Source organism: Notamacropus eugenii, chromosome 5, assembly GCF_028372415.1.
Source record: "Notamacropus eugenii isolate mMacEug1 chromosome 5, mMacEug1.pri_v2, whole genome shotgun sequence".
NCBI classification, from domain to species: Eukaryota; Metazoa; Chordata; class Mammalia; order Diprotodontia; family Macropodidae; genus Notamacropus; species Notamacropus eugenii.
In genome coordinates, this window is record NC_092876.1 from 58,601,050 (window position 1) to 58,626,824 (window position 25,775).

The 25,775-nt window shown below is 46.2% G+C and overlaps 2 protein-coding genes across 3 annotated transcripts in view; both read right to left on the bottom strand.

The window, feature by feature from the left end:
• The window catches only part of ALDH4A1 (aldehyde dehydrogenase 4 family member A1), a 33,388-nt gene extending 19,310 nt beyond the window's left edge, over positions 1 to 14,078 (bottom strand). The window contains exons 1-2 of the mRNA XM_072609092.1: positions 13,826 to 14,078; positions 5,459 to 5,552 (exon numbers count right to left, since the gene is read on the bottom strand). Coding sequence (XP_072465193.1) covers positions 5,459 to 5,552; positions 13,826 to 13,884 — 153 coding nt within the window. The 5' untranslated portion in view covers positions 13,885 to 14,078. The remainder of the gene's footprint in view (positions 1 to 5,458; positions 5,553 to 13,825) is intronic.
• Positions 14,079 to 20,260: 6,182 nt separating this feature from the next.
• Positions 20,261 to 25,775, bottom strand: part of IFFO2 (intermediate filament family orphan 2) — a 59,674-nt gene continuing 54,159 nt past the window's right edge. For both annotated transcript variants that reach the window (XM_072609094.1, XM_072609093.1), the window contains one exon: positions 20,261 to 25,444. In XM_072609094.1, the coding sequence (XP_072465195.1) occupies positions 25,339 to 25,444 (106 nt within the window). In that variant the 3' untranslated portion in view covers positions 20,261 to 25,338. The remainder of the gene's footprint in view (positions 25,445 to 25,775) is intronic.

The following is a 25,775-nucleotide window of genomic DNA, read 5'->3' on the forward strand; positions in this document are numbered from 1 at the left end:
CTTACAGCTACTACAGAAAGCTCCCAACAGCAGAATTCAACAGTGAGCCACAAGGAGGTCTGATCAGGGGCAAACAAAGCCTACAGAAAACAGGAAGTCTTGGACTGCATCACACAATAACAGAAGGTTAAATAGAATATTGGCAGGGGAAGGCCCTTGGAATGCAGGATGTCAAGGCTAAATGGGCCCTTAAAACACAGAACACAGGTCAGAGTTGTAAGAGACCTTAAACATCATCTATTTCAACACTTTTCATTTTGTAAATGAAGAAACTTAACCTAAGAGAAAGGGAATGGTAAGCCCAGTCATCTGGAAAGCTAGTAGCTGGGCCAGGTCCAGAATCTCAGGCCTCCAAACTTTCTATCCAATGGGCCTAAGCAGACCAGGGTTTAAGGGCCAGAAGGGTTACAGTAATTTAGGTTAGATAAAAGAGAGTGAAGGAAGCTCCCAAGAAGACTGAGTGGCCTAACTGTGAGGAACTCAAGGGAGGATTCAGGCTGAACTGGCAAAGGGGAGGTGTGTGTGTGTGTGTGTGTGTGTGTGTGTGTGTGTGTGTGTGTGTGTGTGTGCGTGCATGCGTGTGTGTGCACGCGCGCGCAATCAGCATGTGAAGGGAACAGCTAAATGGTGAGATCATAGATCCACTGAGTATAAGAAAGATCTTCTCACCAAAAAAGTGATTTGTTACAAGAAGGAACCTGCAGATCCAGAGAGCTGAGGGAAGGCTGGCAACCTCCGAGCTTGGACAAGATTGGGCCTATCCAGCACAGATGGTGAAGACTGCAGGTGGCCTCCTGGGAGCCCACACCCCACAATGGAATTACCAGAAAGGAAGGATGGAGGTTACTTTTATAAGGGCTGACGAGAACAGCTGGCAGCTATGTAGCATTCTTAACATTTGTAATGCTTTCAGTTCAGTCACCCCCAACTTACATATGGAATGGCTTCCAAAAGTTTGGAAATCAATCAACAAGCTTTTATCAGAAGCCTACTCTGTGCTAGGGCCTGTGCCAGGGCCTGAGCTGGACCTCAGGGACACAAAGACAAAGATGGAACCTCTCACCCTCCAAGGGCTTTCACCAAGAGACCATTTGGTAACTGGGATGGATTTCTCCATATTAATAATGGCAGCTTGGGTCTTCAGGTTCCCAGGCCAGCCCACAATTAATCAGCAAGGATCTATCATGTCTTCACTATGTGCCAAGCACTGTGCTAGGGCACCAAAGACACAAAACTTGTATAAATTCTAACATTTAAATTTTAAAGCTAATAGCCCAAAAACTTGATTCCATGGAAGAGAAGTGAAAATGCATCTTCTTCCCCTTTTAGAAGAGATGGGGAACTACAGGCATGGAACACTGCATACATGATCACTGTTTGGTTGGTTCTGCCAAAATTTTTTTTTTGTTTCTTTTTATAAGGATCACAGATTAAAAGCTGGAAGACACCTCAGAAGCCAATGAATGCTGAACTCTAGGTTATAAGAACATGGGCCAAGAAGAGTCAATTTTTAACCTGGAAGGCCCAGGGCCACAGTGACTAGTAGGGGTTCAGAAAAATCACAGGATTTCAAGGCAGAAGGGAATTTAGAAATCATCTAAAGTCTCCCTCATTTTACAGAAGAGAAAAAAGTAACCCTTAAAGGCAAAGTGACCTGCCCAAAATCACATAGGTTCTAAGTAGAAAAGGCAGGATATGAACCCATGTCCTGACTCCAAATCCAGCCTGCTCTCCACTGAAGGCCTAGAGAACATTAAAGCTGTGCTCACTCTGCAAACACTCATCCAGACTGCAAGCCCTTGAGGGCAGGATCTCTTTGTCTTTGACTCCTGTTCACTCTTTGGAGGAGAGCTGAGATTTCATGTGTCCTGAGCTCCCAGGAAAGAAATTACCTCTCCCACCATAAATCAAGACCTACTTTGCAACCTACAATCTTAGAGAATCACCTGGGACAATGACACATAGCAGGTGTCTAATCAATGCTTGTCGATTCCTTTTTTTAATAGAAAATACCATATTATTTTATAAGTTTTTAACTGATACTTTGTTTCTCACATCATAGCATTCTATGTATACCTCACCTGTCCCTCCCAGAGAATCATCCCATATGACAAATGGTATTTTTTTAAAGGGGGGGAGGGGAGTCAGTAAGATTATTTGATACACTGAAAATGCCTACGAACATGTGCAAGGCTGACATCTGTGACCTCCTGCCTCTATGTAGAGCAAGGGGTGAGGAAGGGGGGGAAATCTCATCTCTTTAGATTCAAATCCTGTGTGATTTTATAATTGTGTTACATTCACTTTTGAGTTTTTTGGTGTAGAGCGTTTTCCTGGCTCTGCATCAGTTCATGTAGCTCTTTCCAGGCTTCTCTGCATTTCTCACAAACATCATTTCTACAGCATAATAATATCCATTACATTCACATGCCACAATCTGTGTAGTCATTCCCCTATTGGTGGACATCTACTTTGTTTCCAATTCTTAGCTATCACAAAAAGTGCTGTTATAAATATTTTGGAATATGAGGACTTTCTTCTTATCAACAGTTTCCTTGGAGTATAAGCCCAATAACAGAAGACTCTGGTTCAACAGGGCATTTTAGTCCCTTTATTTGCATAATTCCGAATTGCTCTCCAAAATGGTTGTTCCATTTCACAGCTCTACCAACAATGCATTAGGGTGCCTATCTTCCCATAACCCTTTCAACATTGACTGTTGACCATTTTTCATCACATGTGCCAATTTACAGAGTGTGAGGTGAGACCTTAAAGTTGTTATTTGTATGTCTCTTATGAATAATCTGAAGCATTCTTTCACGTGGCTGTAACATATCCTTTGACCACTGCCTGATATATATATTTACTAACTGTTCATCTATCTTAGATATCAAACTCTTAACAGAGAAATCTGATGCAAAAAACCATTTTTCCCAACCAACCGCTTCCCCTCTTTCCTAGACACGTGAATGTTATCTATGCAGAAGTTTTTGGGTTTTTTTTATGTAATCCTAGTTACCTATTTTATCTTTTGTAATTGCCTCTATCTTTTGTTTGGTTAAGAACATGTCTCCTCCCCACTGCGGTGAGGGGTAAATGATTTGCCTCTCTTCTCATCTTTTTCCTAGTCTGATCATTATGGTCACATAACCATTGAGACTGTACGTAGAGTATGATTCAAGGTGCTGCTCTAACTCTAGCCCTCATTTCTGCCAGACTGATTTCCACTGTTCCCAGAAGTTTTTATCAAGTAAGGAATTCCTCCTTAGGTAATTTATGCTTATGCTTTCTACTCTATCAACCACTGGGCTGCTAAGTTCCACTGTTTTCGATCCTCTCATGTTTAGTCTGTTTCATTGATATATCTCTCTGTCCTTTAACCACTATCAGATGTTTTAATGACTGCTGCTTTATAATCGAGTTTGAAGTCTAAAAGTGCTATTCCCCTTTTGACCTTTTTTTTTTTTTGGTAATTTCTCTTAATAGTCTAGATCTTCTATTTTTCCAAATTAATTTTATTGTTTTATCAAGTTCCACAAAGTATCCTCTTGGCATTTTGACTGGTATAGCATTAAAAGTATAAATTAATTTTGGAATGTGGTAAGATTAGGCCTGGCGGTTTTGAGACTACCATGACAGCTTCCTCTATTAAGGAAGGTTATAGTTTATAGGATGGATAGAAACCACTGTAATAAGATTAAGCCTGATGGTTCTGAGCCCATCATAACAGCTTTCCCTTAAGGAGGCCGTTACCTTACAGAACATACTCATGGAAACATACTGACAATTTTTTTGAAGGTTGGCATAACTGTATAACCTAAAGAATATTTTGTCTACCAAGAGATTATTTTTCTTCCTGAAATGCAAACCCCCAAAATAATATTCTGTCTATGGCCAGCTTGTTCTTCTCCCTGATAATTAAATCCCCAAAATAATATTTTGCCCTGACCCAATATGCCATTTGGCCAGCTCTAAGAATTTCCATCCAAAGTCCTCTCAGAACCTCACTCAGTTCAATGCAAAGCTTTATTGCAAGCAGTATGGAGGAAGGGGACGGAGAAAGGGGAAAAGGGAAGTCAACATACAACTCAGACATATACGCTGAGTATAACTCATGAGAGGGCAGCACTGCATTGGGGAACAAAGACCTAGTTTTCCTTCCGTGTTTTATCTTTCCCTGGTTTAGGTTATTCGGAAAATATTTGTCTTATAAAAGGATTTGTGGAGAGTATTTTCATTCTCAATTCTCGAGAGCAATTTGTGAAGTACTGGTACTAACTGCTCTCCCAAAGTGTGACAGATTTCTCCTGGAGTTTTTTCTTTGTACTTCCTTTACAGTTAGGCCCATTTCCTTTCCTAAGACTGGGTTAAGATCTTTATCTGGCCTTCTGGTAGTTTGGGTATTTTACATTTTTGAAGGTAATCCTCTGATTTTTCTTGTGTGTTCTTAGATTTGTTAGCATGAAACTGAACATACTATGTTCTGATCATTATTTTTATTTCTTCTGGCTTTGCTGTGTTTTCACTTTGTTCATTTGTTATTTTATTGATTTGATTTCTGTCTTCTTATTAGTCATCTTAGCTACAGGTTTATCTGTTGTATTAGTCTTTCCAAAGAACTCATTTTTAGTTTTATCATTTCTCTCGGGTTTTTTGTTTCTGATTTGTCTGTTTCTCCTCTATTTTTACTGCCTCCCCTTTTGCGCTTACTTCAGGTTTATTTGTTGGCTCCCCAATGTTTAAAAATGCATTTTCAGTTAATTAATCCTCTTTTTTTACTATTTTGTTAATATATGTTTGTAGAGTTGTGATTTTTCTCTTGAGGACTTCTCATTTGCATCCCAGAAATTCTGGAACATTATTTCATCCTTATTTTCTTTTGTACAATTATTGTTTCTATTTGCTATATGCCTCACTTCAGGACAGGACCTCTAGGTCCTACTTCGAGGCTGCACATTTCCCACCCCTGCTTGGAATATCACAGTTAAATCGACATTTGGATCCATGTTTTTTGTTTACGGTCCCTGAAGCAATAGCTATTTTTATTGCACTGCAATCTATAAAAGCTACAGTAACTATTTCTGTCTTTTTACATGTTTGCGATTCCTCTGTGCCCAATACACAATCAATTTTGGTAAGAGTTTCATGTGGTACTGAGAAACATGTACAAGATCCTAGCTTCCTTCCAGCTCTCAATCTATGATCCTATGAGGTAGGAAATGTACACAGTATTAGCCTGCTTTTGAAAATACAGAAACAGACTCCAAGAGGAAGTGCCTGAGCTGGGTCATTCAGCTAGTCAGTGTCTGAAATGCTATCAGACTCAGTCCAGGTCCTTCTGGCTCTTGAATCAGTTCTTTTTACTACTCCCTGCTGCCTGTTTGTAATGCTGTGACTTAGGAAGTACCTGTACTTCTCTTCCTCTACTCTGTTTTTATATCTGGTCCCCACCACATACCTGCTGCAAGGCTTCTCGTTCAGGGCTGCCTGGGGTGAATGCCAAGATGGGCTCATTGGTCACCGTCACTGAGGCAGCGTGCTGCCATCGAAGCCTAAGGCAAAAGGACAGAAGACAGATCAGTAAGTACTGCTTTGGGTCAGGCAGGGATACTACAGAGGACCCACCAACAACCTCTTAAAGGCCTTATCACCCTGCAATGACTGGCTTGAATCCATCATCCAGGCACTTATCCAAACCCTTGGTTAAATGACATAACTGCAGTATAGCTGAAGGAGAGCTGAGTTTGGATTCTTATTCTGATTATAGCATGCTGCCCAACATCACAGAGATCACTTCATCACCATGGACCTCAACTTCCTCCACTGCAAAGGAAAAGAGAATGCCTGAGGACTGCCCCAGCTCTGACAGCCTCTACCCAAAAATGCCCATCCCTTTCCAACTGTGGCATTTTCTCTAAGGTCCCTTCCAGCTTTGATATTTGATTTTCTGTGGCCCTTTCCATCTCTTGTGTTCTGTTATAAAGTCCCTCTCTGTTTCTCTGCTTCAGCTGAGAGCAGGGTATGATCTAGGTATAAGGGAGAGGAGCAGCTCAGGAGTTGTGACACACCGTAGACTCAAAGAATTCACCTTTTCTTCTGAAATCCTGTCCCCAACAGAGGGTGGGTACAGTATGGATGTTATTACAGATCAGGAACCTAGAGTGGAGAGTTACAGGCTTGGGAGTACAGTATTAAAGGGAGAGTCAAGGCTTTGTGTGAAATCAGCAATGTTTGACCCTATGACTTCACAATCACACAATGTTGATAATTCTGGAGGAACAGAAGGGAAAATACCAGAGTGCCAAGGGACCTTAGAACATGCAATGTCCAGACTTTGCAAGAAGACAACCTAAGAGAGGCTTGGTAGAGAAAGAGGCTTTAACTCAAGCATTTGTAATGACTATGGGTTTAAGAGCAGAAAGGGACCTCAGAGGTCTTGGCTGACAGGGAAGACCTTGGGGAGAATTGAAGAGATCTGTGTTACAGGGACCCCCAAGGAGAACGAGCAGACAGAGGGTCCTGTTTGAGTCCGGACCCTTGCAGACAGTCTCTGTACTAGCTACCCAGACACAGATCTAAGAGATTCCAACCGCAGGAGCCAACACCCTGCACTGCCAGGCAATCAGCAGAGGACAGAGGAGAACTGGTTTCCCAAGAAATTAGGAAAGGGCTGGGGAGGTAGTTCTTCCCTCTGAAGCCAGGCTGCTTCCACTCAACAAATAACCTCTGAACTGGGAGGAAGGCTCTTTAAATCACAACCCATAGTAACACAGACCACCAGAAGAAAAAGGGCCATCAGGCCTGGCTCCTTTGTGCTATGGACAAAGCCTATGAGGCTCAGAGTCCCAAACACACAGGAAGTGGGTGGCAGAGTCCAGACTGGGAGATAACCAGCACCCAGTTCAGTGCTCCTTCTATTACATCCTAAGGCTTAGGACACAAGATATTTAAAGGGAAAGCAATCTCAGGACACACTTAGACCAGTACCCTAGTCTGATGGATGAGGAAAAGTGAGGCCCGGAGGGGAGAAGCACCTCCCCATAATAATAACAATCCCACTGGCTCACTAGTTATGGTCCTTTAAGGTTGGCACAGTGCTTTACAATCACTGGTCTCACATGACCCTTCCAATAACAATAGCTAGTAGAATTACCCCCATTTCACAGAGAAGAAACCTGAGACTGGGAAGGTTACAGTCTCACAAATGCAGAGATCTACAAAGAGTACAGGACAAGGTCTGGGCCTCGTCTGGGCTGCAGTGAGTGCCAGACCATGCCCAGAAGTCAAGGAGAGGAAGTTTACTGATTAACCCAAAAAGCCCAGTCAGTACTGGGGCAGATACATGAGAGAGAGGATCTTAACATTCTAGGAAACAGGCCAGGAATAGAGCTCAAAGAGTAAGGGAAGCAGGGAATGAAGCCTGCTCCCGAGGGGCCTGTGGGGAGAAAGGGTAGCCCTCCCAGGCCCCCTGCCATGATCGCAGCCCAAACCTGGAGAACCCTAAGACAGAGGCCAGGAGGAGGCTATGCATGTTTCCCAAGGGAGATGATTCCCATGCATGGAGTGTACTGAGAGAAAAGCACCCAGTGTTGAGAGCCCCCTTTCAGTCTCCATACTGCCTACCTAAAGATGATTGCTATTCAGCCTCCCCCTTGGGCAGAGATGCAAGTCTGCAACTTAAGAGTTCACATCTAAGCTGAGATAGCCATGATCTCAAAGCACTCATCTGAGCCATGTTAGCTATGAACCTGGGGCCTAAAATCCCCTTGGCTGCCTCCCTGGTGGGAGGTACCCCCAAGTACATAGGTACGTGGACTCAGGAGATCTGGGTTTGAAGCCCAGGTTGGCCACTTTCTGGCTGCACATCCTAGACAGGTCACCACTCTTCTCCAAGCCTGTTTCTTCCTCTGTAAACAGTGTGATGGTTTTGGAGTCCAAGGAACCAGGTATGAATGCAGTCTCTGCCACTTTTTATGTGGGTACATGGGCATTTTTCTAGACCTCAGTTACTTCCATAAAATGAGGTGGCTAGACAAAATTCTTTCTAAGCACTTTTTTAAATCTATGATTCCCAACTCTTTGAATTATTCTAGGGCCTACACTTCTGCAAACCATAAAATGCTACAGAAATGTAGGCAAATCTTATTTAATTCCATCTTTCTTCCAGGACCCCCTTAGTTCATGAATCAGAGAAGACATGAAAACCGTGTCTCTGCTGGGGGGGGGGGGGCGCCACTAAAGAACAGAGACTGTCGCAAATCTGCCAGGCAAAGAGAATTTTTTGTAATTTAGCTTTTTTTAAATCCCTCTCTTCCAGTTTCCCAGATGAAGGACTTCTGCCTGACAGAGATGCACAGGAGCACAGAGAGGAAAAGGTATCTCTGTCTGAGGCCTCCCAGCAAGGAGAGAAGGTAGGATAACCTGAATCTTGAGAGTTCCCACTCTCCAGCAGACAACCACCTCAAATTAACAGAGCAGAAGCTCTAGAATCAGAAGGGACCTCTGAGATCATGCCCATCGGCCACCTCAATTTACAAAGCAGAAAACTGGGACATCCTCAAGGTCATGTAGGGGGGCAAAAGCTGTTATCTAAATTCAAGCGCCACCCCCATTCTCTCTCCAAAGGTCAGCCTGGATGCTCTGGTCACCATACCACACGGCCTGTCAGTGAGACATGTACACCGTGCCTACTTATTTTCCCCACTAGCCACAGAGAACTTCAGTTAAGAAAGATGCCAATGGTAGCAGCCATCTCAGGAAGAGTAACCTGGCAGTATCTGTCAGAAACTAAGAGGCAGTGTGGCATATGAAGGGCATCGGGCTGGGAGGCCAGAGTTAATCTCATGTTCTCTTCTAAGGTAACTTCTAGATCCAACCCATTTAGCGGGGATTGGTCAAATATGGGTTGGACTAGATGCAGTATGAAGTACTTTTCAATTCTGAGACTGCTTTGGGTCCCTCTCAACCCTAACATTTCATGCTCTAAGCCTTGATAGCCTGTTCTAAGTCCGTCCCAGCTCTCATGTTCTGAGATCTAAGGTCCCTTACAGCCCTGGTAGTCTATGACATCTAAAATAGTCAGGAACAATTATTGTCCTTGTAAATAGTTCAGTTCTTTTCCCATAAGGCAGGCCCTTCTAGGTGCTGGCAGTGAATGTGATTCGCTTAGGTGGGAAATCAAAAAAAGAAACCAACACAGTAACATCTCCTTTCTTCCACCTTCCAAGCTGAGGTGAGCAGGGTGGAGGCACGAACAGGTCGGAGAAACTGCTGAACCCTGGGGGGGCTGGCCACAGACTCCTAGGCTTTCAAAGCAAAGTTCATTTAATCCTACCCATGCGTGAACAAGAATGCCCAGCCCTCCACTGTTTACCCTGGCTCTGTGGGAAGACTTCCAGGGAGAAGGCTCCAAGGCAGCCCATTCCACCGGGGGTATCTCTGCCAGCAACCTTTCCTGGCTTCAATCCTCCCCAGCCTAGCATGGCCTCAAAGCCTTCCTAGCTGTAATCTACAGCTCCCGATAAAGCAAAGCTGCCCTTATCAAGGAGATAAGAGAAAAAAGATAGGAGTGTCCGGGGAGGTAGAGAAAGGGAAAGTGTAGAGTGGATGAATCCTCAGGCTTAGCTGAGCAGCCTTAAACCTAGGTTAACTAACGCAGACAGGTGGAGGACCCTCTTCACTTTCACAGGCATCATCTTTTAGCTCAGTTTAACAAAAATGGGTTATATACATAGCACAGCATTGGAGCCACATCGAAACAATCACCCAAGGGTATAGATACCACCACCCCACTTTAGAGATGAGGAAACTGAGGCTCCAGAGGTAAAGGGACCTGCCTAAGGTCAGGCACCCTACAGGGGCCAGGGTTCAAACAGAGGTTAAGCCAACCTCTACTTAATAGGGAAGATGAGTCTGGAGAAGTGTCCAGACTCCTCAGGTGGATGAACCATAACAGTAAACAGAGTGCTGGCCTTGCAATCAGGAAGATCTGGATTTGACTTTCTCTAGCAGAGCATTTCTTTTTAATGGGGATAATTATGATTTCCATTTTCCACCATGAAGGGAAATTCACCAGCACCTCTAACCCCAGCTACTAAATGAACAAGAAAGAGTGAATGTCCCATTGGAAGATAAAGAATAGATGTTTAAAAGTCACAGAACGCATGTCAGCGTGGAGAGGACCCTTAGAACATGGAGCACAGTGGATAAGAGCAAAGCCTGCTACGTGACTCTAGGCAAATCACTTAACCTCTGTTTGTCTCAGTTTCCTCCACTGTAAAATAGGGATCACAGCAGCACCTACCTACGAGTGTGTGGTGAGGTTCAAATGAGCCAATAACTGTTAACATGCTTAGTACAGTGCCCTGCATAGAGCTGGTGCTATATAGATGTTAGCTATTATTATGGAACAGAGTCCTTACAATAAAGGTCACTACCTCGAGGGGAGGGGTAAGGGTGGGGAACAAGTCAAGACAAAGGAGTTTTTTTGTTTGTCTGTTTGTTTGAAGCCCCAACTGGATGGATCTGACTTGGCCCAGAGTTCACAGTTTGGGAGCGGCCTGAGAAAGGAGAATCAAACTGTTGAAGGGTGCTTTAGGAAAATGAAGACACTGTAGTTCAGAGGTTAAGTAACTTGCCTTAAAAGAGGCAATATCCCTGCATGAACTCAAACCTGACCCTGTTCAGTGTTTCTTCTACTACTCCAAAACAGATAACAGTAGAGTCTTTCTCAGCTACAGGTTCCTCATCTGTAAAATGGGGATAAGAACAGGGCCTACCTCCACGGTTATGGTGAGGATCAAATGAGATAACGTATGCATATGTTATGTCTATCACATGAGATAACAGGGCTCTGCCAAGCTCACAGAGCAACATAAATGGAGCTATGATCTTAGGGGTGGGGGAAGCTTTTTGGCTGAGTCTAAATTTTACACTACAAAACCTTTACTTAAGGGGATTTGTTCTGTGAAGTTTGGATTCAGTCAAAGGGCCACACTTGAGGACCTAGAGGGCCGGCCTTAGGGTAATGGAAAGAGTACAAGATTTGCAGGGAGTTCTGTTCAAAGAGCAGTTCTCTACCTCCTACATCACAGTAGATAATTTACTTAATCTCACTGGACCTGAAATCTGTAAAATGAGGCAGTTAGATTCAACAAGCTATCCCTTCCAGCTCTAAATCCTATGAAGCCTCATTTTTTTTTTTTTTTCCAGGATAAAGAAAAAGCTCTTGAAGTTCTTCACACCATGATCAAACTGCCAAACTAACTACGTTCAAAACAGTATATCCACAGGGCTCTTCTGGCCAATGAGTTTGGCTGTTTGAAGAAATGGGAGGTAGAACAGTACAGTGGATTTGGGTCCAATTACTGGCTCGACATTTATTTTTTATTATCTAGATGACCTCTGGCTCTGTGAGCCTCCATCTCATCATCTGTGAAAGGAACGGCAGAGGTCTGGATCTGAGGTCCCTCCCTGATCTAAAGACAAGATCCTGTGAAATGGGGATCGCCAGAAAGCTTAATGAAATAAGTGAACCTGGGAGTGTTACTGTCAGCTGCTGATTTGCTGGCTCTCTATAAAGTTTGCAGAGGATTATAAACATACAGAATGAGTGAACTGACAACCAGCCTCTTACTTGAGATGAATACTGCAAAACTCTAAACTTTTCAAAACTCTATAATCTTGATGGTGCAGATCACTATTCCCTCAGACTGTGTTGATGGTTCTAACAAAAATGTTGTGGACAAACTCACCTCTGCGCAGTTAACTTGGAGGCAAGCTTCTCCTAAGATAGGTTGTCCCTCAAACTAATACAGTCCAAAATAGTAAGGGTTCTGAAATGTGTCTTCTAATATGTCTTCTATGGGATCAAAATGTTACCTGTGGGAAGCGCATCTCTGGCAAGTTATATTAGTAAATAGGAAAATATGACTCAATATAAAATTACAAATTTTTGCTTCACATACAATCTTTCAGGGACTTCTCAAGTGAGGGTGAGCTATATTTGGATTTCAGAAGATTGAAGGGACAACAACCAAGCAACACACTTCCAGAAGAATGCGTGTATGAAGCCTCATTTTACAGATTCAGAAAACCGAGGTGAACTGAGAGAGTGTCTGTCTAGAAGCAGCTGCCCTGGTTCACATATGAGGCGGAGATACTGATTAACTCTGAGGGCACAGCTGAGCACTTCATCATTGGGTACAGGATAACTGATAGGGCATGTCTCAGCATTCTAGAGAACTGACCTGCAAAAGAGAGTCCAAAGGGGAGGGGAAAGAAGATGAGAGAGACAGTTAAGTAGAAGGTGGAGGAAAGGGATGGCTCTAATATCTGAAAGCCATAGAAATAAATGGAAACTGAGGGAAGATCCCTCAGCTGGGAAAATCCTACAGACCTCAGGGAGGTTCCAATGAAGGTTACTTGGATCAGACTAGATAATAATGTCATACAGGTTTAGAGTTGTAGAGAGAGAAGAGTGTTAGGATAGTTTTGGAATAAATCAGAGAATTCTAATCCTAAACTGAGAGTCAGGGGATTGGGTTCCAGTCCCTCCTCCATTCCTCACCCCAAGTTTAGGATCTTAAGGTCACTTCCCAGGTTCTACGCCTCAGTTGCCTCCTCCTTAAAATGGGGGAAGGCGTAGGTCCCTTCACTATATGATCAATGGTTCCTTCCTCTTCTAAGATTAGGAGCCAGGGCAAAGCAGCAGGAGATGCCCAAGTTCTGAGAAGTAACTCAGAGAAACACATGTACCAAGAGAGTAACAATGTAGCAAAGCCTCAGAACACAGGTTCCACTGGGGAGAGAGGCTTCAATCTTGGGGCTTGAGCACGAGTGGGAAGCTGGCCTCCATCCCCAGAGGGGAAAACTGCAGACCGAGAAAGCTCTCTGGAGGAATCTCTTGAGGGGGTTAGAGGGGGGTAAGTTGAGGGATCTGATAAGTACGGGTGACCCTAAAGGATCCAGTGGGTGGAGAGAAATCAGTCTCTAGGGAAAAAGAGACTATGGGTGGGGTGGGGAAGGTGGGACAACACGAAATACACAGGATTACCAAGTACATTAATTACACTGAAATAGTTACCAAAATATCTTTTAAAACCGAGTTTGAAGTCCCCAGATGGGAAATCGCTTCCCTGAAGGATCCATTGGATGGAGAGAGAAATAAAGTGAGAAGGGGGGAAGGAGGGGGAGGGCCCGGGGAGAGACTCTTCTTAGAGGGAAGGGGTCTCAGGATCCAACTTGGGGGGGGGGTCCCTCAGAGATCCAGGGAGGGAGATGGTCCTTTGGCTGCAGGGAGAGTCCTAAGTGGCAAGGGGGTCGTAAGGCTGCAGACCGGGACAGCATCTTGTGGTTCCGGTAGGGGAGGGGGTCGTGAGAGTGCAGAGGGGGAATCTTGGGGCTCCAGTAGGGGAGGGGATCTCGGGGCTCCGGTAGGGGAGGGGATCCTGAGGGTGCAGAGGGGGAGGGGATCTCGGGGCTCCGGTAGGAGAGCGGGTCCTGAGGGTGCAGAGGGGGAGGGGATCTTGGCTCCGGTAGGGGAGGGGGTCGTGAGAGTGCAGAGGGGATCTCGGGGCTCCGGTAGGGGAGGGGGTCGTGAGAGTGCAGAGGGGATCTCGGGGCTCCGGTAGGGGAGGGAGTCCTGAGGGTGCAGAGGGGGAGGGGATCTCGGGGCTCCGGTAGGGGAGGGGGTCCTGGGGGTGCAGAGGGGGAGGGGATCTCGGGGCTCCGGTAGGGGAGGGGGTCCTGGGGGTGCAGAGGGGGAGGGGATCTCAGGGGTGCTTGGGGGCGGGGGAGGAGAAGGCCCCCCAGGCCCGACACTCACCCCGCCTGCCAGGGGCCGAAGAGCAGGGCGCGGCGGAGCGAGGGCAGCAGCGGCAGCATCCCGAGCTCACGGTGGCGGCTGCGCGGCGGAAGCAGCACGAGCCGAAGCAGGAGTTGAGACGCCTCTAAAGCCCCTGCGCCTCGGGCCCCGCCCGGCCCATACCACCGAGGAAAGGGGAGAGGGGAACCCGGCCACTCCAGGCCTTCCTTTCAGTCTGCCGGCGCCCGAGCCTCTCTCGCTCTCTAGCCAAGACAGAAAGAAAATATGAAAAGCCGTATCGAACACGGCGTGGTTCCCGAGGATTGCTCCACCCCAAAGAACGCCGACCCGCCCCCACCCCAAGGCCTTGTGCGACATCCCCCCCACGTCTTCCTCTTGGTTCAGCCCGACCTCGAGGTTGCGACCTTAGCAAGGAGAAGGCGTGAACTCTTTTGGCCAATCAGAGTAACACTTGAAGCCTTCGGACCAATCAGAAGCTCCACCTATATAGCGGTCTTCTCGGGTGGAGGGGAAAGGGGAAATGGAAGCCAATGGGAAGGGGGAGGATTTCCACGTGCGAGAGAGGAAGCGAGTCTGAATCCAGGAGTGGGTCAGGGTCGGGTTGGTTCGGAGCCGGGGTGGGGGAAAGATGCTGGATGTTACTCATTCCTACCCGGCCTTTGGCCGGCCAGGAGGTCCAGCCTTTGGGTGTGGCCCTAGGATTTGTAGGAACGCTGACCCTTCCCAAAAGGTCATCTTGACCATCTCCCTGCCTGCGGGCGGTGGGCCGCGTCCTTCCCGACCACCTCCACCCATTCTCCTTGTTATTCATTCGTTTCAACGGTTCGTGGCAGAGATACCGGAGATATTTGCCATCTCCTTCTCATTTTACAGATGAGGAAACTGAGGCAGAGAGGGTGAAGTGACTTGCCCAGGGTCACACCGCTAGGAAGGGTCCGAGGCAGGATTTGAACTCATGGAGACGTATCTTCCTGCCTCCAGACCCAGCACTCCGTGCACTCTGCCTCCCAGCTGAGCCCCGTTTCCCTTGGGTAGGACCTCTAGATCTTTAGATCTAGATTTTAGATCAAGGAACTGACCCCACCAGTGTGCAGGTTATTTTGGCCAATGGATTGGGAAAAGGAGAGACACGATAGGCAGGGAAACAAGTTGGGGGGTTATTAGGAAATATTACCCGTAGGGGGTGATGGTGCTAAGAAGAGGAAAGGTGTAAAAGATGCCATGGACAGAGAATTGACAGACTTGGCAATTGGATGTGGGAGTTGAGAGGAAATCATCCAACATGTCCCTAGAGTTGTTGAGCCTAGGGTGGTGCCAGGGACAGAAGGGGGATGGTAGATTTTACTGTTCTTTTGTACATAACATTTAATTTCCTACCTCTTATCTATAATTTATATTGTCTATCTCTTGTTTGTACTGTAAGGGGATTTGTGATTCTCATATTAACTGATATGAAATGCTTAATGATTATACTAACCAGATATTTAAGAACTTCCTAGCTTGGGAGTCAGAGCCCACATGTTGCAGCTGCAGGTGATTAAATCAAGGTCTCTTGACACTCTCCGAATTCCTGCCTTCTAGTGCTTGTAACCCAAAAAAATGAACCAGACTAGAGGCTACTGCACTCCTCTTCCCATCATGCCAACTCTGGTTCTGTACCACGATGAACGATCACAAGGTTCAACAACCCTTAAGATTTGAGACAATCAGGAACTGTTCCCACAGGACTCAAGAACACCTGTGTTATACAGAATAGGACTACTTGAAGACTTGAGAATGTTTGTGTTGTTATCCACCTCCACTACCCCTCTTGTGATATTTATGTGCATAAACTCTGCCTTTGCCCCAGCAAGGTAAGCTCTCTCTAGGATATCTTTGTTTGCAAACTTGCCTACCCCGCTCTGAAATTAATTAAACCGATCCTTGACTCCTGACACACCTATCTCTGCTCTGCTCTGGTCAGCTCCAGCCATCTCTAGGTTAGAGACTGGCCTAATCCAGACTACACTTAAAAATCTTGACACTACACAGTGTCCATAGCTGTTGTCTTCCTTTTTAGACTAGGAACTTTCAAAGCAGGAACTTTCAAAGCTTTTCTTTTTCATCCCTCACCCTCAGCACAGTACCTAGCATATAGTAAGTGGTTAATAAATGCTGACTGACTGACTCCATGCCTTTGCCCAGACTGTCACCTGCACCTGGAATGGATTCTCTTCCTCTTAGATCTCTCCAAGACCTCCTTCAAGAGGCCTTTCCTGATTCCTGCTCCCCTTCTCCCTATACTGTATTTTTTTTTTAGTAAATATCCTATATTTGTTGCTAATTTCTGAAATTATATTGTTATGAACTATATATTACCCCTAGTAAATATAAGCTAGATGGCACAATAGACAGAGCACTAGGCCTAAAGTCAGGAAGACTCATCTTCCTGAGTTCAAATCTGGCCTCAGACACTTACTAGCTGTGTGATCCTGGGCAAGTTACTTAAACCTGTTTGCCTCAGTTTCCTCATCTGTCAAATGAGCTGGAGAAGGAGATGGCAAACCAGTATCTTTGCCAGGAAAACTCCAATGGGGGTCACAAAGAGTTGGACTGAAGAAAAGTCTGAATAACAACAGTATACGTTGAGAGCAGGCAGTCTCTAGGTGTGTTTGTTGATTGAGTCAGAGGGGACCTTAAAAGTCATCTAGTCGAACATCTTCCTTTGTTTTTATTTTTAAAATACATTTTGTTGATACATTTCATCCTTACATTGTAGCTGTTTCCTATCCCGCCTTCAAGATCAACCTACTTTGTGACAAAGAAAACCAGTTAACCAAAAACATTGACTACAGTAACTTCATCTGACAGTATATATAATATTCCATCCTACTGATTCCCACCTCAGTGCCGCAAGGGAGGATGTCTGTTTGCTAACTCTTCTCCAGTACTATTTTCCATTATTCAAGAGTTTAACTTCCCTTTAGTGATTTTAATTTCATTTACGTTAGTGTCATCATGTTGTAGCATGTTCTTCTTACTCCACTCTGCAACTAGCCCCCTCATTTTTTTCCTTTTTAATTTTTTTGGAGGCAGTCATTGTTAAGTGACATGCCCAGGGTCATACCGCTAGTAAGCGTCTTTTGAGGCTGAATTTGACAGTTCCTTCATTTTATGAAGGAAGAAACTGAAGCCTGCAGAGAAACAGGATGAGTTCCATTCTAGAGACACTGACTTTGTGGTCTCTAGGAGTGTCAGAGGAAAAGGAGGAGAAATGCTGGATTTTAAGGAGAAAATAGGATCAATAGGTTTTAGGGGTTTGTTTTTAAGGCTAGAAGAGATTTGAGTATGTTTGAAGATGGTGAATAAAGGAGGGGGAGTGGGGAAAGGAAGAGAAAAGAGAAAGGGAAAAAGAAAACTTGAAAGTCAGAGGAGAAAGAAAAGAAGGAAAAAGAGAGGACTGAGGGGGAAAAAGAGGGAGGAAGAGAAGAGGTGGGAAAGAGAATGAATTACTAACAAGGCAACTTCCTGAAAGAGATAAGAAGAGTTACTAAGGGTGCAATTAGCTAGCAGTTAACCTTACAGAAAGAATTGTCACCTCTTTCTCAGAGACTGGAACCAAGGAATAGAGGAGGTGAAAAGATTTGGTTTATGGGAAGAGGAAAGATGAGGTCAAGATGACTGGCCTTGATATTAACAAAGTAGGGAATGAGGCCATGTAGCGAGAGAGGAGGTTGGAGTGGAAATGTGGGCTAGAGAGAGGAGGCTTAGAAGAGATACCTTGGGTGGTTTAATCAGGAATCAAAGAGATAAAAGGTTTGCCAGGCAGCAAGGAGGACAGGATTGAGATGAGAAGACATGGATGTATCTTGGACCAAGCCAGCATGGTTGTGGGCCTGGAGTGATACCTGAAGCAGGCTCTTTGGCTCAGACTTGAGAAGGTAGATGGAAGAAAGTTGGGGAAGACTAGAAGGAAGTAAAGGAAAGTAGATCCAGGGCTAAGGATTAGCAAGGTGAGTGTGAACTACAGAAGGATGAAGGGGCAAGGTACTTGAGGGCAAGATAGTGACTCACTATCAAGTTTATGAAGAGAAGAAAGTGAGGCCAGAGCCCAGGCTGGGGGGGTGGCGGCTAGGGGGAGGTGGGGGGAATAGACAGGAAAAGCAGTATAATGTTAATAGGAAGATCTTCCCCACCCATTAATAGAACTAACACATGGAGCTTGTGATCACATGGAGCCTGGGTCATATGGAGCTCAGATTGGGAGGAGCTTGCCTGAGGAGGAGAGGGAGAGACAGAGACAGAGAGAAGCGAACTGTGAGTGGGCGGAGGAAAGACTTGGTCTAGAGGAACTTGTTTTTGTGGGGAGACCCGACCAAAGGTTTAAGATGTTGGCCCTCCCTCGATTGGTGATAAGTACCCTGTTAAATCTTACCTCCTGGTATTCTAATGATATCCCAAATAAATATTTTGGTTTTGCCCTTGAGGAAGAGAATTTTTTACATTTTGTGAATTTACCCTGTAAATAAACATGGATATTCATAACAGCTGCTATGGGTATCGAATTGGCATTACAAGCAGTAACTAAGGGGGGGCCAGGGTCAGGGGGAGTCATATTAAGGACGAAGAACAAGCAGCATTGTGGGACTTGGACCGGGGAAGGTCTGGATTCAAATCCTGACTCAGATTCTTGCTGTTTGACCCCGGGGGAAGTCACTTGGCCTCTCTCTCTAGGCCTTAGTTTCCTCGTCTATAAAATGAGGAGATTGGACTCGACCTCTAAGGTCCCTTCCAGGTTCAGATCTATGATCCTTTGAAAGGAACTGGATCTCAGAGTTGGCATAATTTGGGAGGAATAGCAGGACATAGGACTTTAGAGCCAGAAAGACCAGAGGCCAGCCCCTTATTTTACAGTCTTTCTTATTTTATAAGTCCTTCCCCTTTCCATCTTTTTAATAGGACAGAATATATGTAAATAAAGGTGTTTTTTTTTTTAATTTTATAGACGAGGAAACTGAGGCCTGGTGAGGCTAAGTGGCTTGCCCAGGTTCTCACAGGCAGCAAGTAGCAACAGCAGGATTTGACTCCAGACCCTGGCTCCAAGGTCAGCGATTTTTATTCTAGGGATAGAAGAGCAGGAGAGAAGGGAGTAGAGGGAAAGAGAAGGAGAGAGGGGAAGAGAGGATGGGGAGAGAGAAGAGGGAAAGAGGGAGGGAGAGGAGAGGGAGGATGGAGAGAAAGGGATAGAGGAGTTGGGGAGAAGGAAAGAGAGGGGAGGTAGAAAAAGGGAGAGAGGGAAATAGGGAGAGAGAAATAGGGATACAGCAAGAGGAGAGGGAGGGAGGAAAGATGGAGAGAAAGGGACAGAGATAGAGGAGGGGAAAAGAAAAAGGCATAGAGGGGGAATGGAGGGAGAAAGAGGGAAATATGCCAAAATCAAGTAAGATATATATGTATATGTATATAGACATATATGAACATATGTGTGTGTATAAAATTCAAGAAGACAGGTGTCACCCTTGAGAAGCTTACCTTCTACCAGAGGAAGATGTCACATAAAGATGCTGTGAGGTGTGGGGGGAGGAGAGAAGAAAGGAGACTGGTCCACGAGACTGCATGGTGCCCTGCTTCTCTAGTCAGTAGTCAAAGAGCTCATGCTTTGGGGGAGGGGACAATCATAGTCATCTCTGGCTGGGTGGAGATGATCTGAGAGAGAGATCTTGGTGGGGAGATTGCAGTGAGTAACCTCAGGCACCAAACGCTGAAGTGGCCAGCCCTGGGGGGGACACAGCTAGTTGGTGCCACAGAGGGGATTTGAATCCAGGATCTGTCTACAAGACTTGATGAAAGCGCCTGGCATGCCAGGCTGGTCCCTGTGGCACATTTCTGGGAGTGGCGCCATGGGAAAACACAGATTCACTGGGTTATTGGAAGTTTGGTTGGCATCTTTCTTGACTTGACTCTAACTCTCTATCTACTATGACAAGCTTGTGATTCCAGGTAGAGGCAGGAATTATTTCATTTATCTCTGTATGCCTGGGGCTGGCAGAGCACCTGGCATATTCAATTGGTCTATCTATAGCTTGTTAGTGCCAAGCTGTTTGTATATTTTGTTCCCCATCACTGTGGACTCCTTGAAAATGGGGACTGTCCTTGGCCTTTCTTTGTAGGACAGTGCCTGGCACACAGTAGGTACTTAATAAATGCTTGTTCTCCCTTCACCCCCATCTTCCCCCATGTATCTTGCCATAGGTTGTCTCCTCCACTGAACTGTGAGATCCTTGAGAGCAGAGACTGTCTTTGGCCTTACTGGCACATAGTAGGTGATTAATAAATGATTACTGACTGATTGTTGGATTTATTGGATTGAATTGAGTAAGAATGTACTGGCATGTTGGCTGCGTCCAGCCCTTCCCAGCAGGCCTCTAGGCTAGAACAAACAAACAACATCAGCACTTCTAAGACATCTCACTTTATTTAAAAGAAGCTAATATACAGAATATAAAGGGCACAATTATTTACAACAATACAGTAAACAGGCTGGTTTTCAATGGGGTCAGTAGTCTGTTTGGATGAATAGAAAATAAAATAAAAACAAACCAAGACACTCTAGGACCCCATGGTGGGAGGACAGCTGGGGGCAGGGGTAGTCCCACCCAACAATGCCTCTTAAAATAAATATTCCTTTGGGGCTAAAGTTTCCAACTATATTTAAACACCATTAGGTTCCAATACTAGGGACCATTAGGGATAGGGACAGAGGCTTCAATGCTATTTTTTCTTTTTTTTGAGAGGCCAGGAGGACCAAGAATCTGCTGACCTGTCCCAGTCTCCGATCTCTTCCAATGAGAAGGAAACAAATACACCTTGATCCTAACTGTCCCTCCTTGGGCTGTCCCAAGGAAAACTCCTTGCTTGGATTTCATCTTGTTCAAACTTAGATCTGACTTTAACAAGTCAGGCCCCTACCTCCCATAGTTACCCCTCTCTCCTACCCCTCTGAATCTACTGTTTCTCTGCTAAGACCAGAGCCTCTCTTCCTCAGCCTAGAGGCAGATGAGAGGCTGTTCCAAAACCTACCTTCCCATTCCCCCTCAACCCTACCCAAATCTGGAGTTCATGGACAACCTTCCCCCCACCTCCAGAGATAGACTTCTCCTTAAAATGGAGACAAGCCAACTTTCAGGCCCAACCCAGAGGCAGGTTGGGAAGAAGGATAACTTCATAGGGGAAGCTAGGGAATAAGACATTGCCAGTGACTTATGTTTTACCTAGCCAAGAATTCTGAAGAAGTAAAATGTTTAGGATAGGACTGATCTCCAAGGCTTTCTTGGGTTGGAGACACAGTGACCCCTGGGTCAGGACCTGGAGGTAGAAGGGATCAGTGGGGACTCTAGAGACAAAGCTAATCTTTCTTTAAAAAAATTGATTTGGAAATGGATCTTGGTAGCTCCCAAGATGGGACAACTCTTTTAGGAGGGGCTTGTCCTTGGCACCCTTATCCCTATGAGACTAAATGGGCATCACTGAATCCTAGGCCTAAGGAGGGGCAGGAGGACTTCAAGATATCTGACCTCATCTGGCCCTGCTCATTATACAAGAGGAAAAAAATGAAGCTTGGACTACCTTGAATAAGGTCACCTAGCTGGCTGGTGGCAAGGTGGGGATTCCTAGCTCCCAGTCCAGTGTTCCTTGGGCTGAACCCCACTGCCTCCCTCACTGGCCCATGGGCAGGAAAGAAGAGCTGGGGGGACACAAGAGAGACAGGGCAGAGAAGATACAAGCAGGCACACACCATTCTCCCTTCAGAAGACCCTGTACAACCCAGAGCTGGATGCCAACCTACACATTCAAAACCTTCCTCTTTGTAAAAACCTTCCTTGTTTCATAAATAGATTACACTTAGCTAAAGTTGCACACACTTTTTTCTCTTTGCCTTACCCCCACCCCCACCCACCTCCAACTACCTTGATTCACTGCTTTCCATTTGCTGAGCTATCACTGTGTTTGTGAGCTTGGGCGCTCTCTCTCTCTCTCTCTCTCTCTCTCTCTCTCTCTCTCTCTCTCTCTTTAGGTAAAAAATCTGCCAATGGAAGACAAGGATTTTCTCCATGAGAATTCTGCCCGGCCTTCCCTTCCCTATACCAGCCCCCTGCCCCAACTCTCTCAGTGTGTATGTATAATGTGTCTGGCCTCAGAGCCATTAAGCAAAAACAAAGCAAAACAAAAAAAAACCTGTTTTCTCTCTTCCCACCACCCCTGCCACCAAAACCCCAAAAAAGTGATGGAGGGAAAGAGGTGTGTACAGGAACCCTTCTAAAATACCGGCATCAATATGACGCCGTGCCTAGACATAGAAAAACAAGAAAGTATTTACAATTTTACAAAGGAAGGACTGGGTAGTCCCAATGTTGGCCCAGTACTGGCCGTAACAGTGGTGGGAGGGGGAAGAGAGGTGGGACAATTCCTGGAAAGCTGTGGGGCTCAGGGAAAGGGGGCCTGCAACAATTTGGAGCTGAACTTCATCAGGCTAAGATCCAGAAACGATCCGCTAGGAGCTCCCAGAAGGAAGCCAGCCCCAGCCCCTCCCCAGCTCACCCCACACCCACCCAGAGGGTCTCCTGCCTGTCAAGTGAGGGGCATCCATAGTCCTTCCGGCCTCCAACCAGAAGGGGGATTATCTACCGGCAAAGATGGCCTGGTCAGAAGGCAGCTTCATTGGCTCCTCTTAACCCAATTATTCACCACCCCACAGGACCCACAGAAAGAAACCACCCGGGCTTAGAAAAGCCGAAATAATACAACCAGACACCAGTCACCATGGCAACTGCAATAGCTGCCCTCAGATACTTATCGGATTGGTCTTAACTCTAAAGATATGTCACCTTCCCATCACCTGGAATATAATGCCCAGAAAGGAGGTCATTTGTGCCTCTGGGACACAGCATGCCATGCAAAGGGGTGGTGGCCTTCCTGAAGGGAATCTGCCGCCAACACTCTGCCTGGCTCTTCCTCTTGCCCTACAGTTCTGGGAAAAAGAGAAAAGGAGGCTCAGGGAGATTGGCTCTGAAGGATCATCAAAACCCAGGCAGATCCCACTGACCTTGGGGATATGCAAAGAGATAGAAACCTTAACCGGGAGAGAGGGAACGCATAAGAGGCTAGACATCGGCCAGCCAGGGGAAAGGAAAGTTCTTCCTAGCAGCTGAGGTTGAAGCCCACAGGGCTTGGCTACCCTTTGGTTAAAATGAAAATAGAACTGATGGTTCCATCTAGGATGTGTGTTTGAACCCTGTTGCCTAAAAACAAGGAGAGAAAGTGAGTGGGGCAGGCAGGAGGGCAAGCTTGCCCCTGGCCCACCCCAAGCCACTGTTCCCTGCAGGTTCATGACCAGGGACTGCTTTGGCTAGTCAGAGCTGCTGGGGGGATGAGACATGGCACCTCTTGGCCAACTGAAAGGTGGGGAATTCCATCTGTTTGACGTCACCCCAACAAGGAAAAGATGACAAAGGCCGCTGAGGTCTGATAAATTAGAAATGGTCACATATACACTATCTCTTTCCATACATATATATATAATATGTAATATGTATATTATATACAGAATGGCTTTAAGATAAACAATAACAAAAAAATAACTGGAAAGAAAAAAGTCCCCTTTGGGGAATGAGGTGGCTTCCAAAGGGGTCCCTCTGGTCCCCTGGAGTAGGAATATGGGGCAAGATGCGCTCCTTGGAAGACAAGGAAGAGTAGCTCACAAAGGAGCTGTGTCTGGCCTCCTAACTTGGAATAAGGAGCAGGGATAACTGGTCCACCCCTTCACCATCCCTCACCACCCTGAAGAAAGCTAGGCTAGGCTCAGGGTGGTTATTGCTCCTTGACCCTCCAGGGGGAGCCCATGAGTCAAAATAAAAGTTCACTCCCAAATGGTAGTGGTCACTTTTTTTTTAAGTCTACTTTGGGGGCTGGCAAGGGGCTGAGATGCCAGTGCATCCCACCAACCCAGACCAAATTATCAGGGAGATACCATCTCACTTGCTCACATCAACTCCCCATGTCAGTTGTCCATCAGTCAGTCAGTCAGTCAAGTCAGTCAATATCATAGTGCAGAGAATACATCTTACAAATAGTGGTGGGCTAAAACATGCAAGAAATGTTCCCCATCTGGATTCCGTAGAACCACACCAAGGTCCCAACATCCTTCCCTGGCCTTCACTTGGATGGTCTCCTATCAGTGGCTATAGCCAGCCCAAGGATGAGAAAGCAAGATGGCGCCATTATCTTTGTCATGGTGTGAGGGGAAGAGACCCCAGCATCGAAGAACCAGACAATGCTATTCCACTCCTAGGGTGACGCTGGAGATCGAGGAGGTGTATCCGCCTAACACCACTGACTCCTACCTTCTCACAGAGAAAGTGTTGCTCCTAGACTCTGTGGGACAAAGAGCAATTCTATGGATTCCCACTCACAATCCTATTTGGGGGAGGCTCAGCCTCAGTAAACTAAGAACCCGCCATCAACCACAGCCCCTAGAAGGGACTTTCAGTATTAGCTTAGTTCACCACCTGCCTGCTCCTATTTTACAGGGGGCAAACTGAAGTGGGGAGAAGGGAAGGGACTTGTCTAAGGTCACACCACTAAATCAGCATCCCTAGAAGCAAGGTCACAGCTAAGCCTCTGAGGCAGATGCAGAGATTGCCCACAGCCTCTCTCCCCAGCCCAGAGAAAAGCCTAAGGTAGGGGCAGGGACAGGGAGATATTTATACATCTCATATAGAAATAAGGCGAGCTCTTTTTTTTTTGCATAGTAGTTTGAACACAGTGTCAATCCTTCCCTTCCCCCCTCCCCCCAAGCCTTGTCTTTTTGTTACTTGGGCTAAGAAAAAAATAAAGAGGTGGAGGCATTTTCCCCACTCTTCCTTCTCCCCCAAAACATTGGCAGCACAGGTCCTTTCTTCCACAGAAAATATCTGGGAGATTCCCTCCACCCCTTCCTCTGCAGGGGATTTGGAGCCAAAGGCCCCCAGCCCTCCCCCTGGAGTGGTCAGAGGCCAGTGGGGCAGGGCAGAGCAGGGCAGAGCAGGCAAGGAGTACCGACAATCAGTGCAGCAAGTGGGAGGGTACCAAACGCCATCCATGCCACCCGGGGGCCTCTGCCCCCATCTGGTAATAGTATATAAAAAAACCAGCTTGGAAGAGTTCTTTAAGCGGCTCAGCTTAAGGGGAAAGGCACAATTAACACCGTATCTCCGGACAGAGTTCGCATTTGTAGTGTAGAATAGAAATTGACAGCACCAATCCTTGGGTGGGGGGCGGTGGGTGAGTGGATGGAGGAGGAGGAGGAGGAGGGTGGCATGTGGTGGGCAGGTGGGCAGGCGTGGGAAGCAGCAGTCCGATGGGGATGGGAGAGGGAGAGTGGCAGAAGTCCTCCAGGGTGTGGTCAGTGCTGGCTCCCTTGTCCCCCCAGATCTCCTGGGATGGGGGAGGAGGTCCTGCTCTCCCCCCAGCTCTCCAGGCACCCTCCCTGAGGTTCATCAGCTGACCATTGGCTCCACATCAGCGTCTCTCTCAAACTCGTCCTGGATTTCATCTGTGCTTCCTGAGTCACTGCTGGCCATAGAGCTGGGGGACGGTGAGTTCCTGGGATACAAGGGAGGGGGCAAGAGTCAGGCTGGGGTCTGGGACTTGGGGACAGAGGCTCACAACATTTAAAGCTGGGAAGGGACCTCCAAGAGCAAGCCCCTCATCTTACAGGGGAGGGAACTGATGCCCAGTGAGGGAAGGTACCTTCACGAAGGTCACACAGGTAGAAGAGTTGGCTGTCAGACTTCTGACTCCAAATCCAGACCTCTTTCTTTACTTTTACAAGATTATGACCTCTAACATACATATATTTTAGCCACAGAGTACCAATCCTAGAGTCAGGAAGACCTGAGTTCAAATCCGGCCTCAGACACTTACTAGCTGTGTG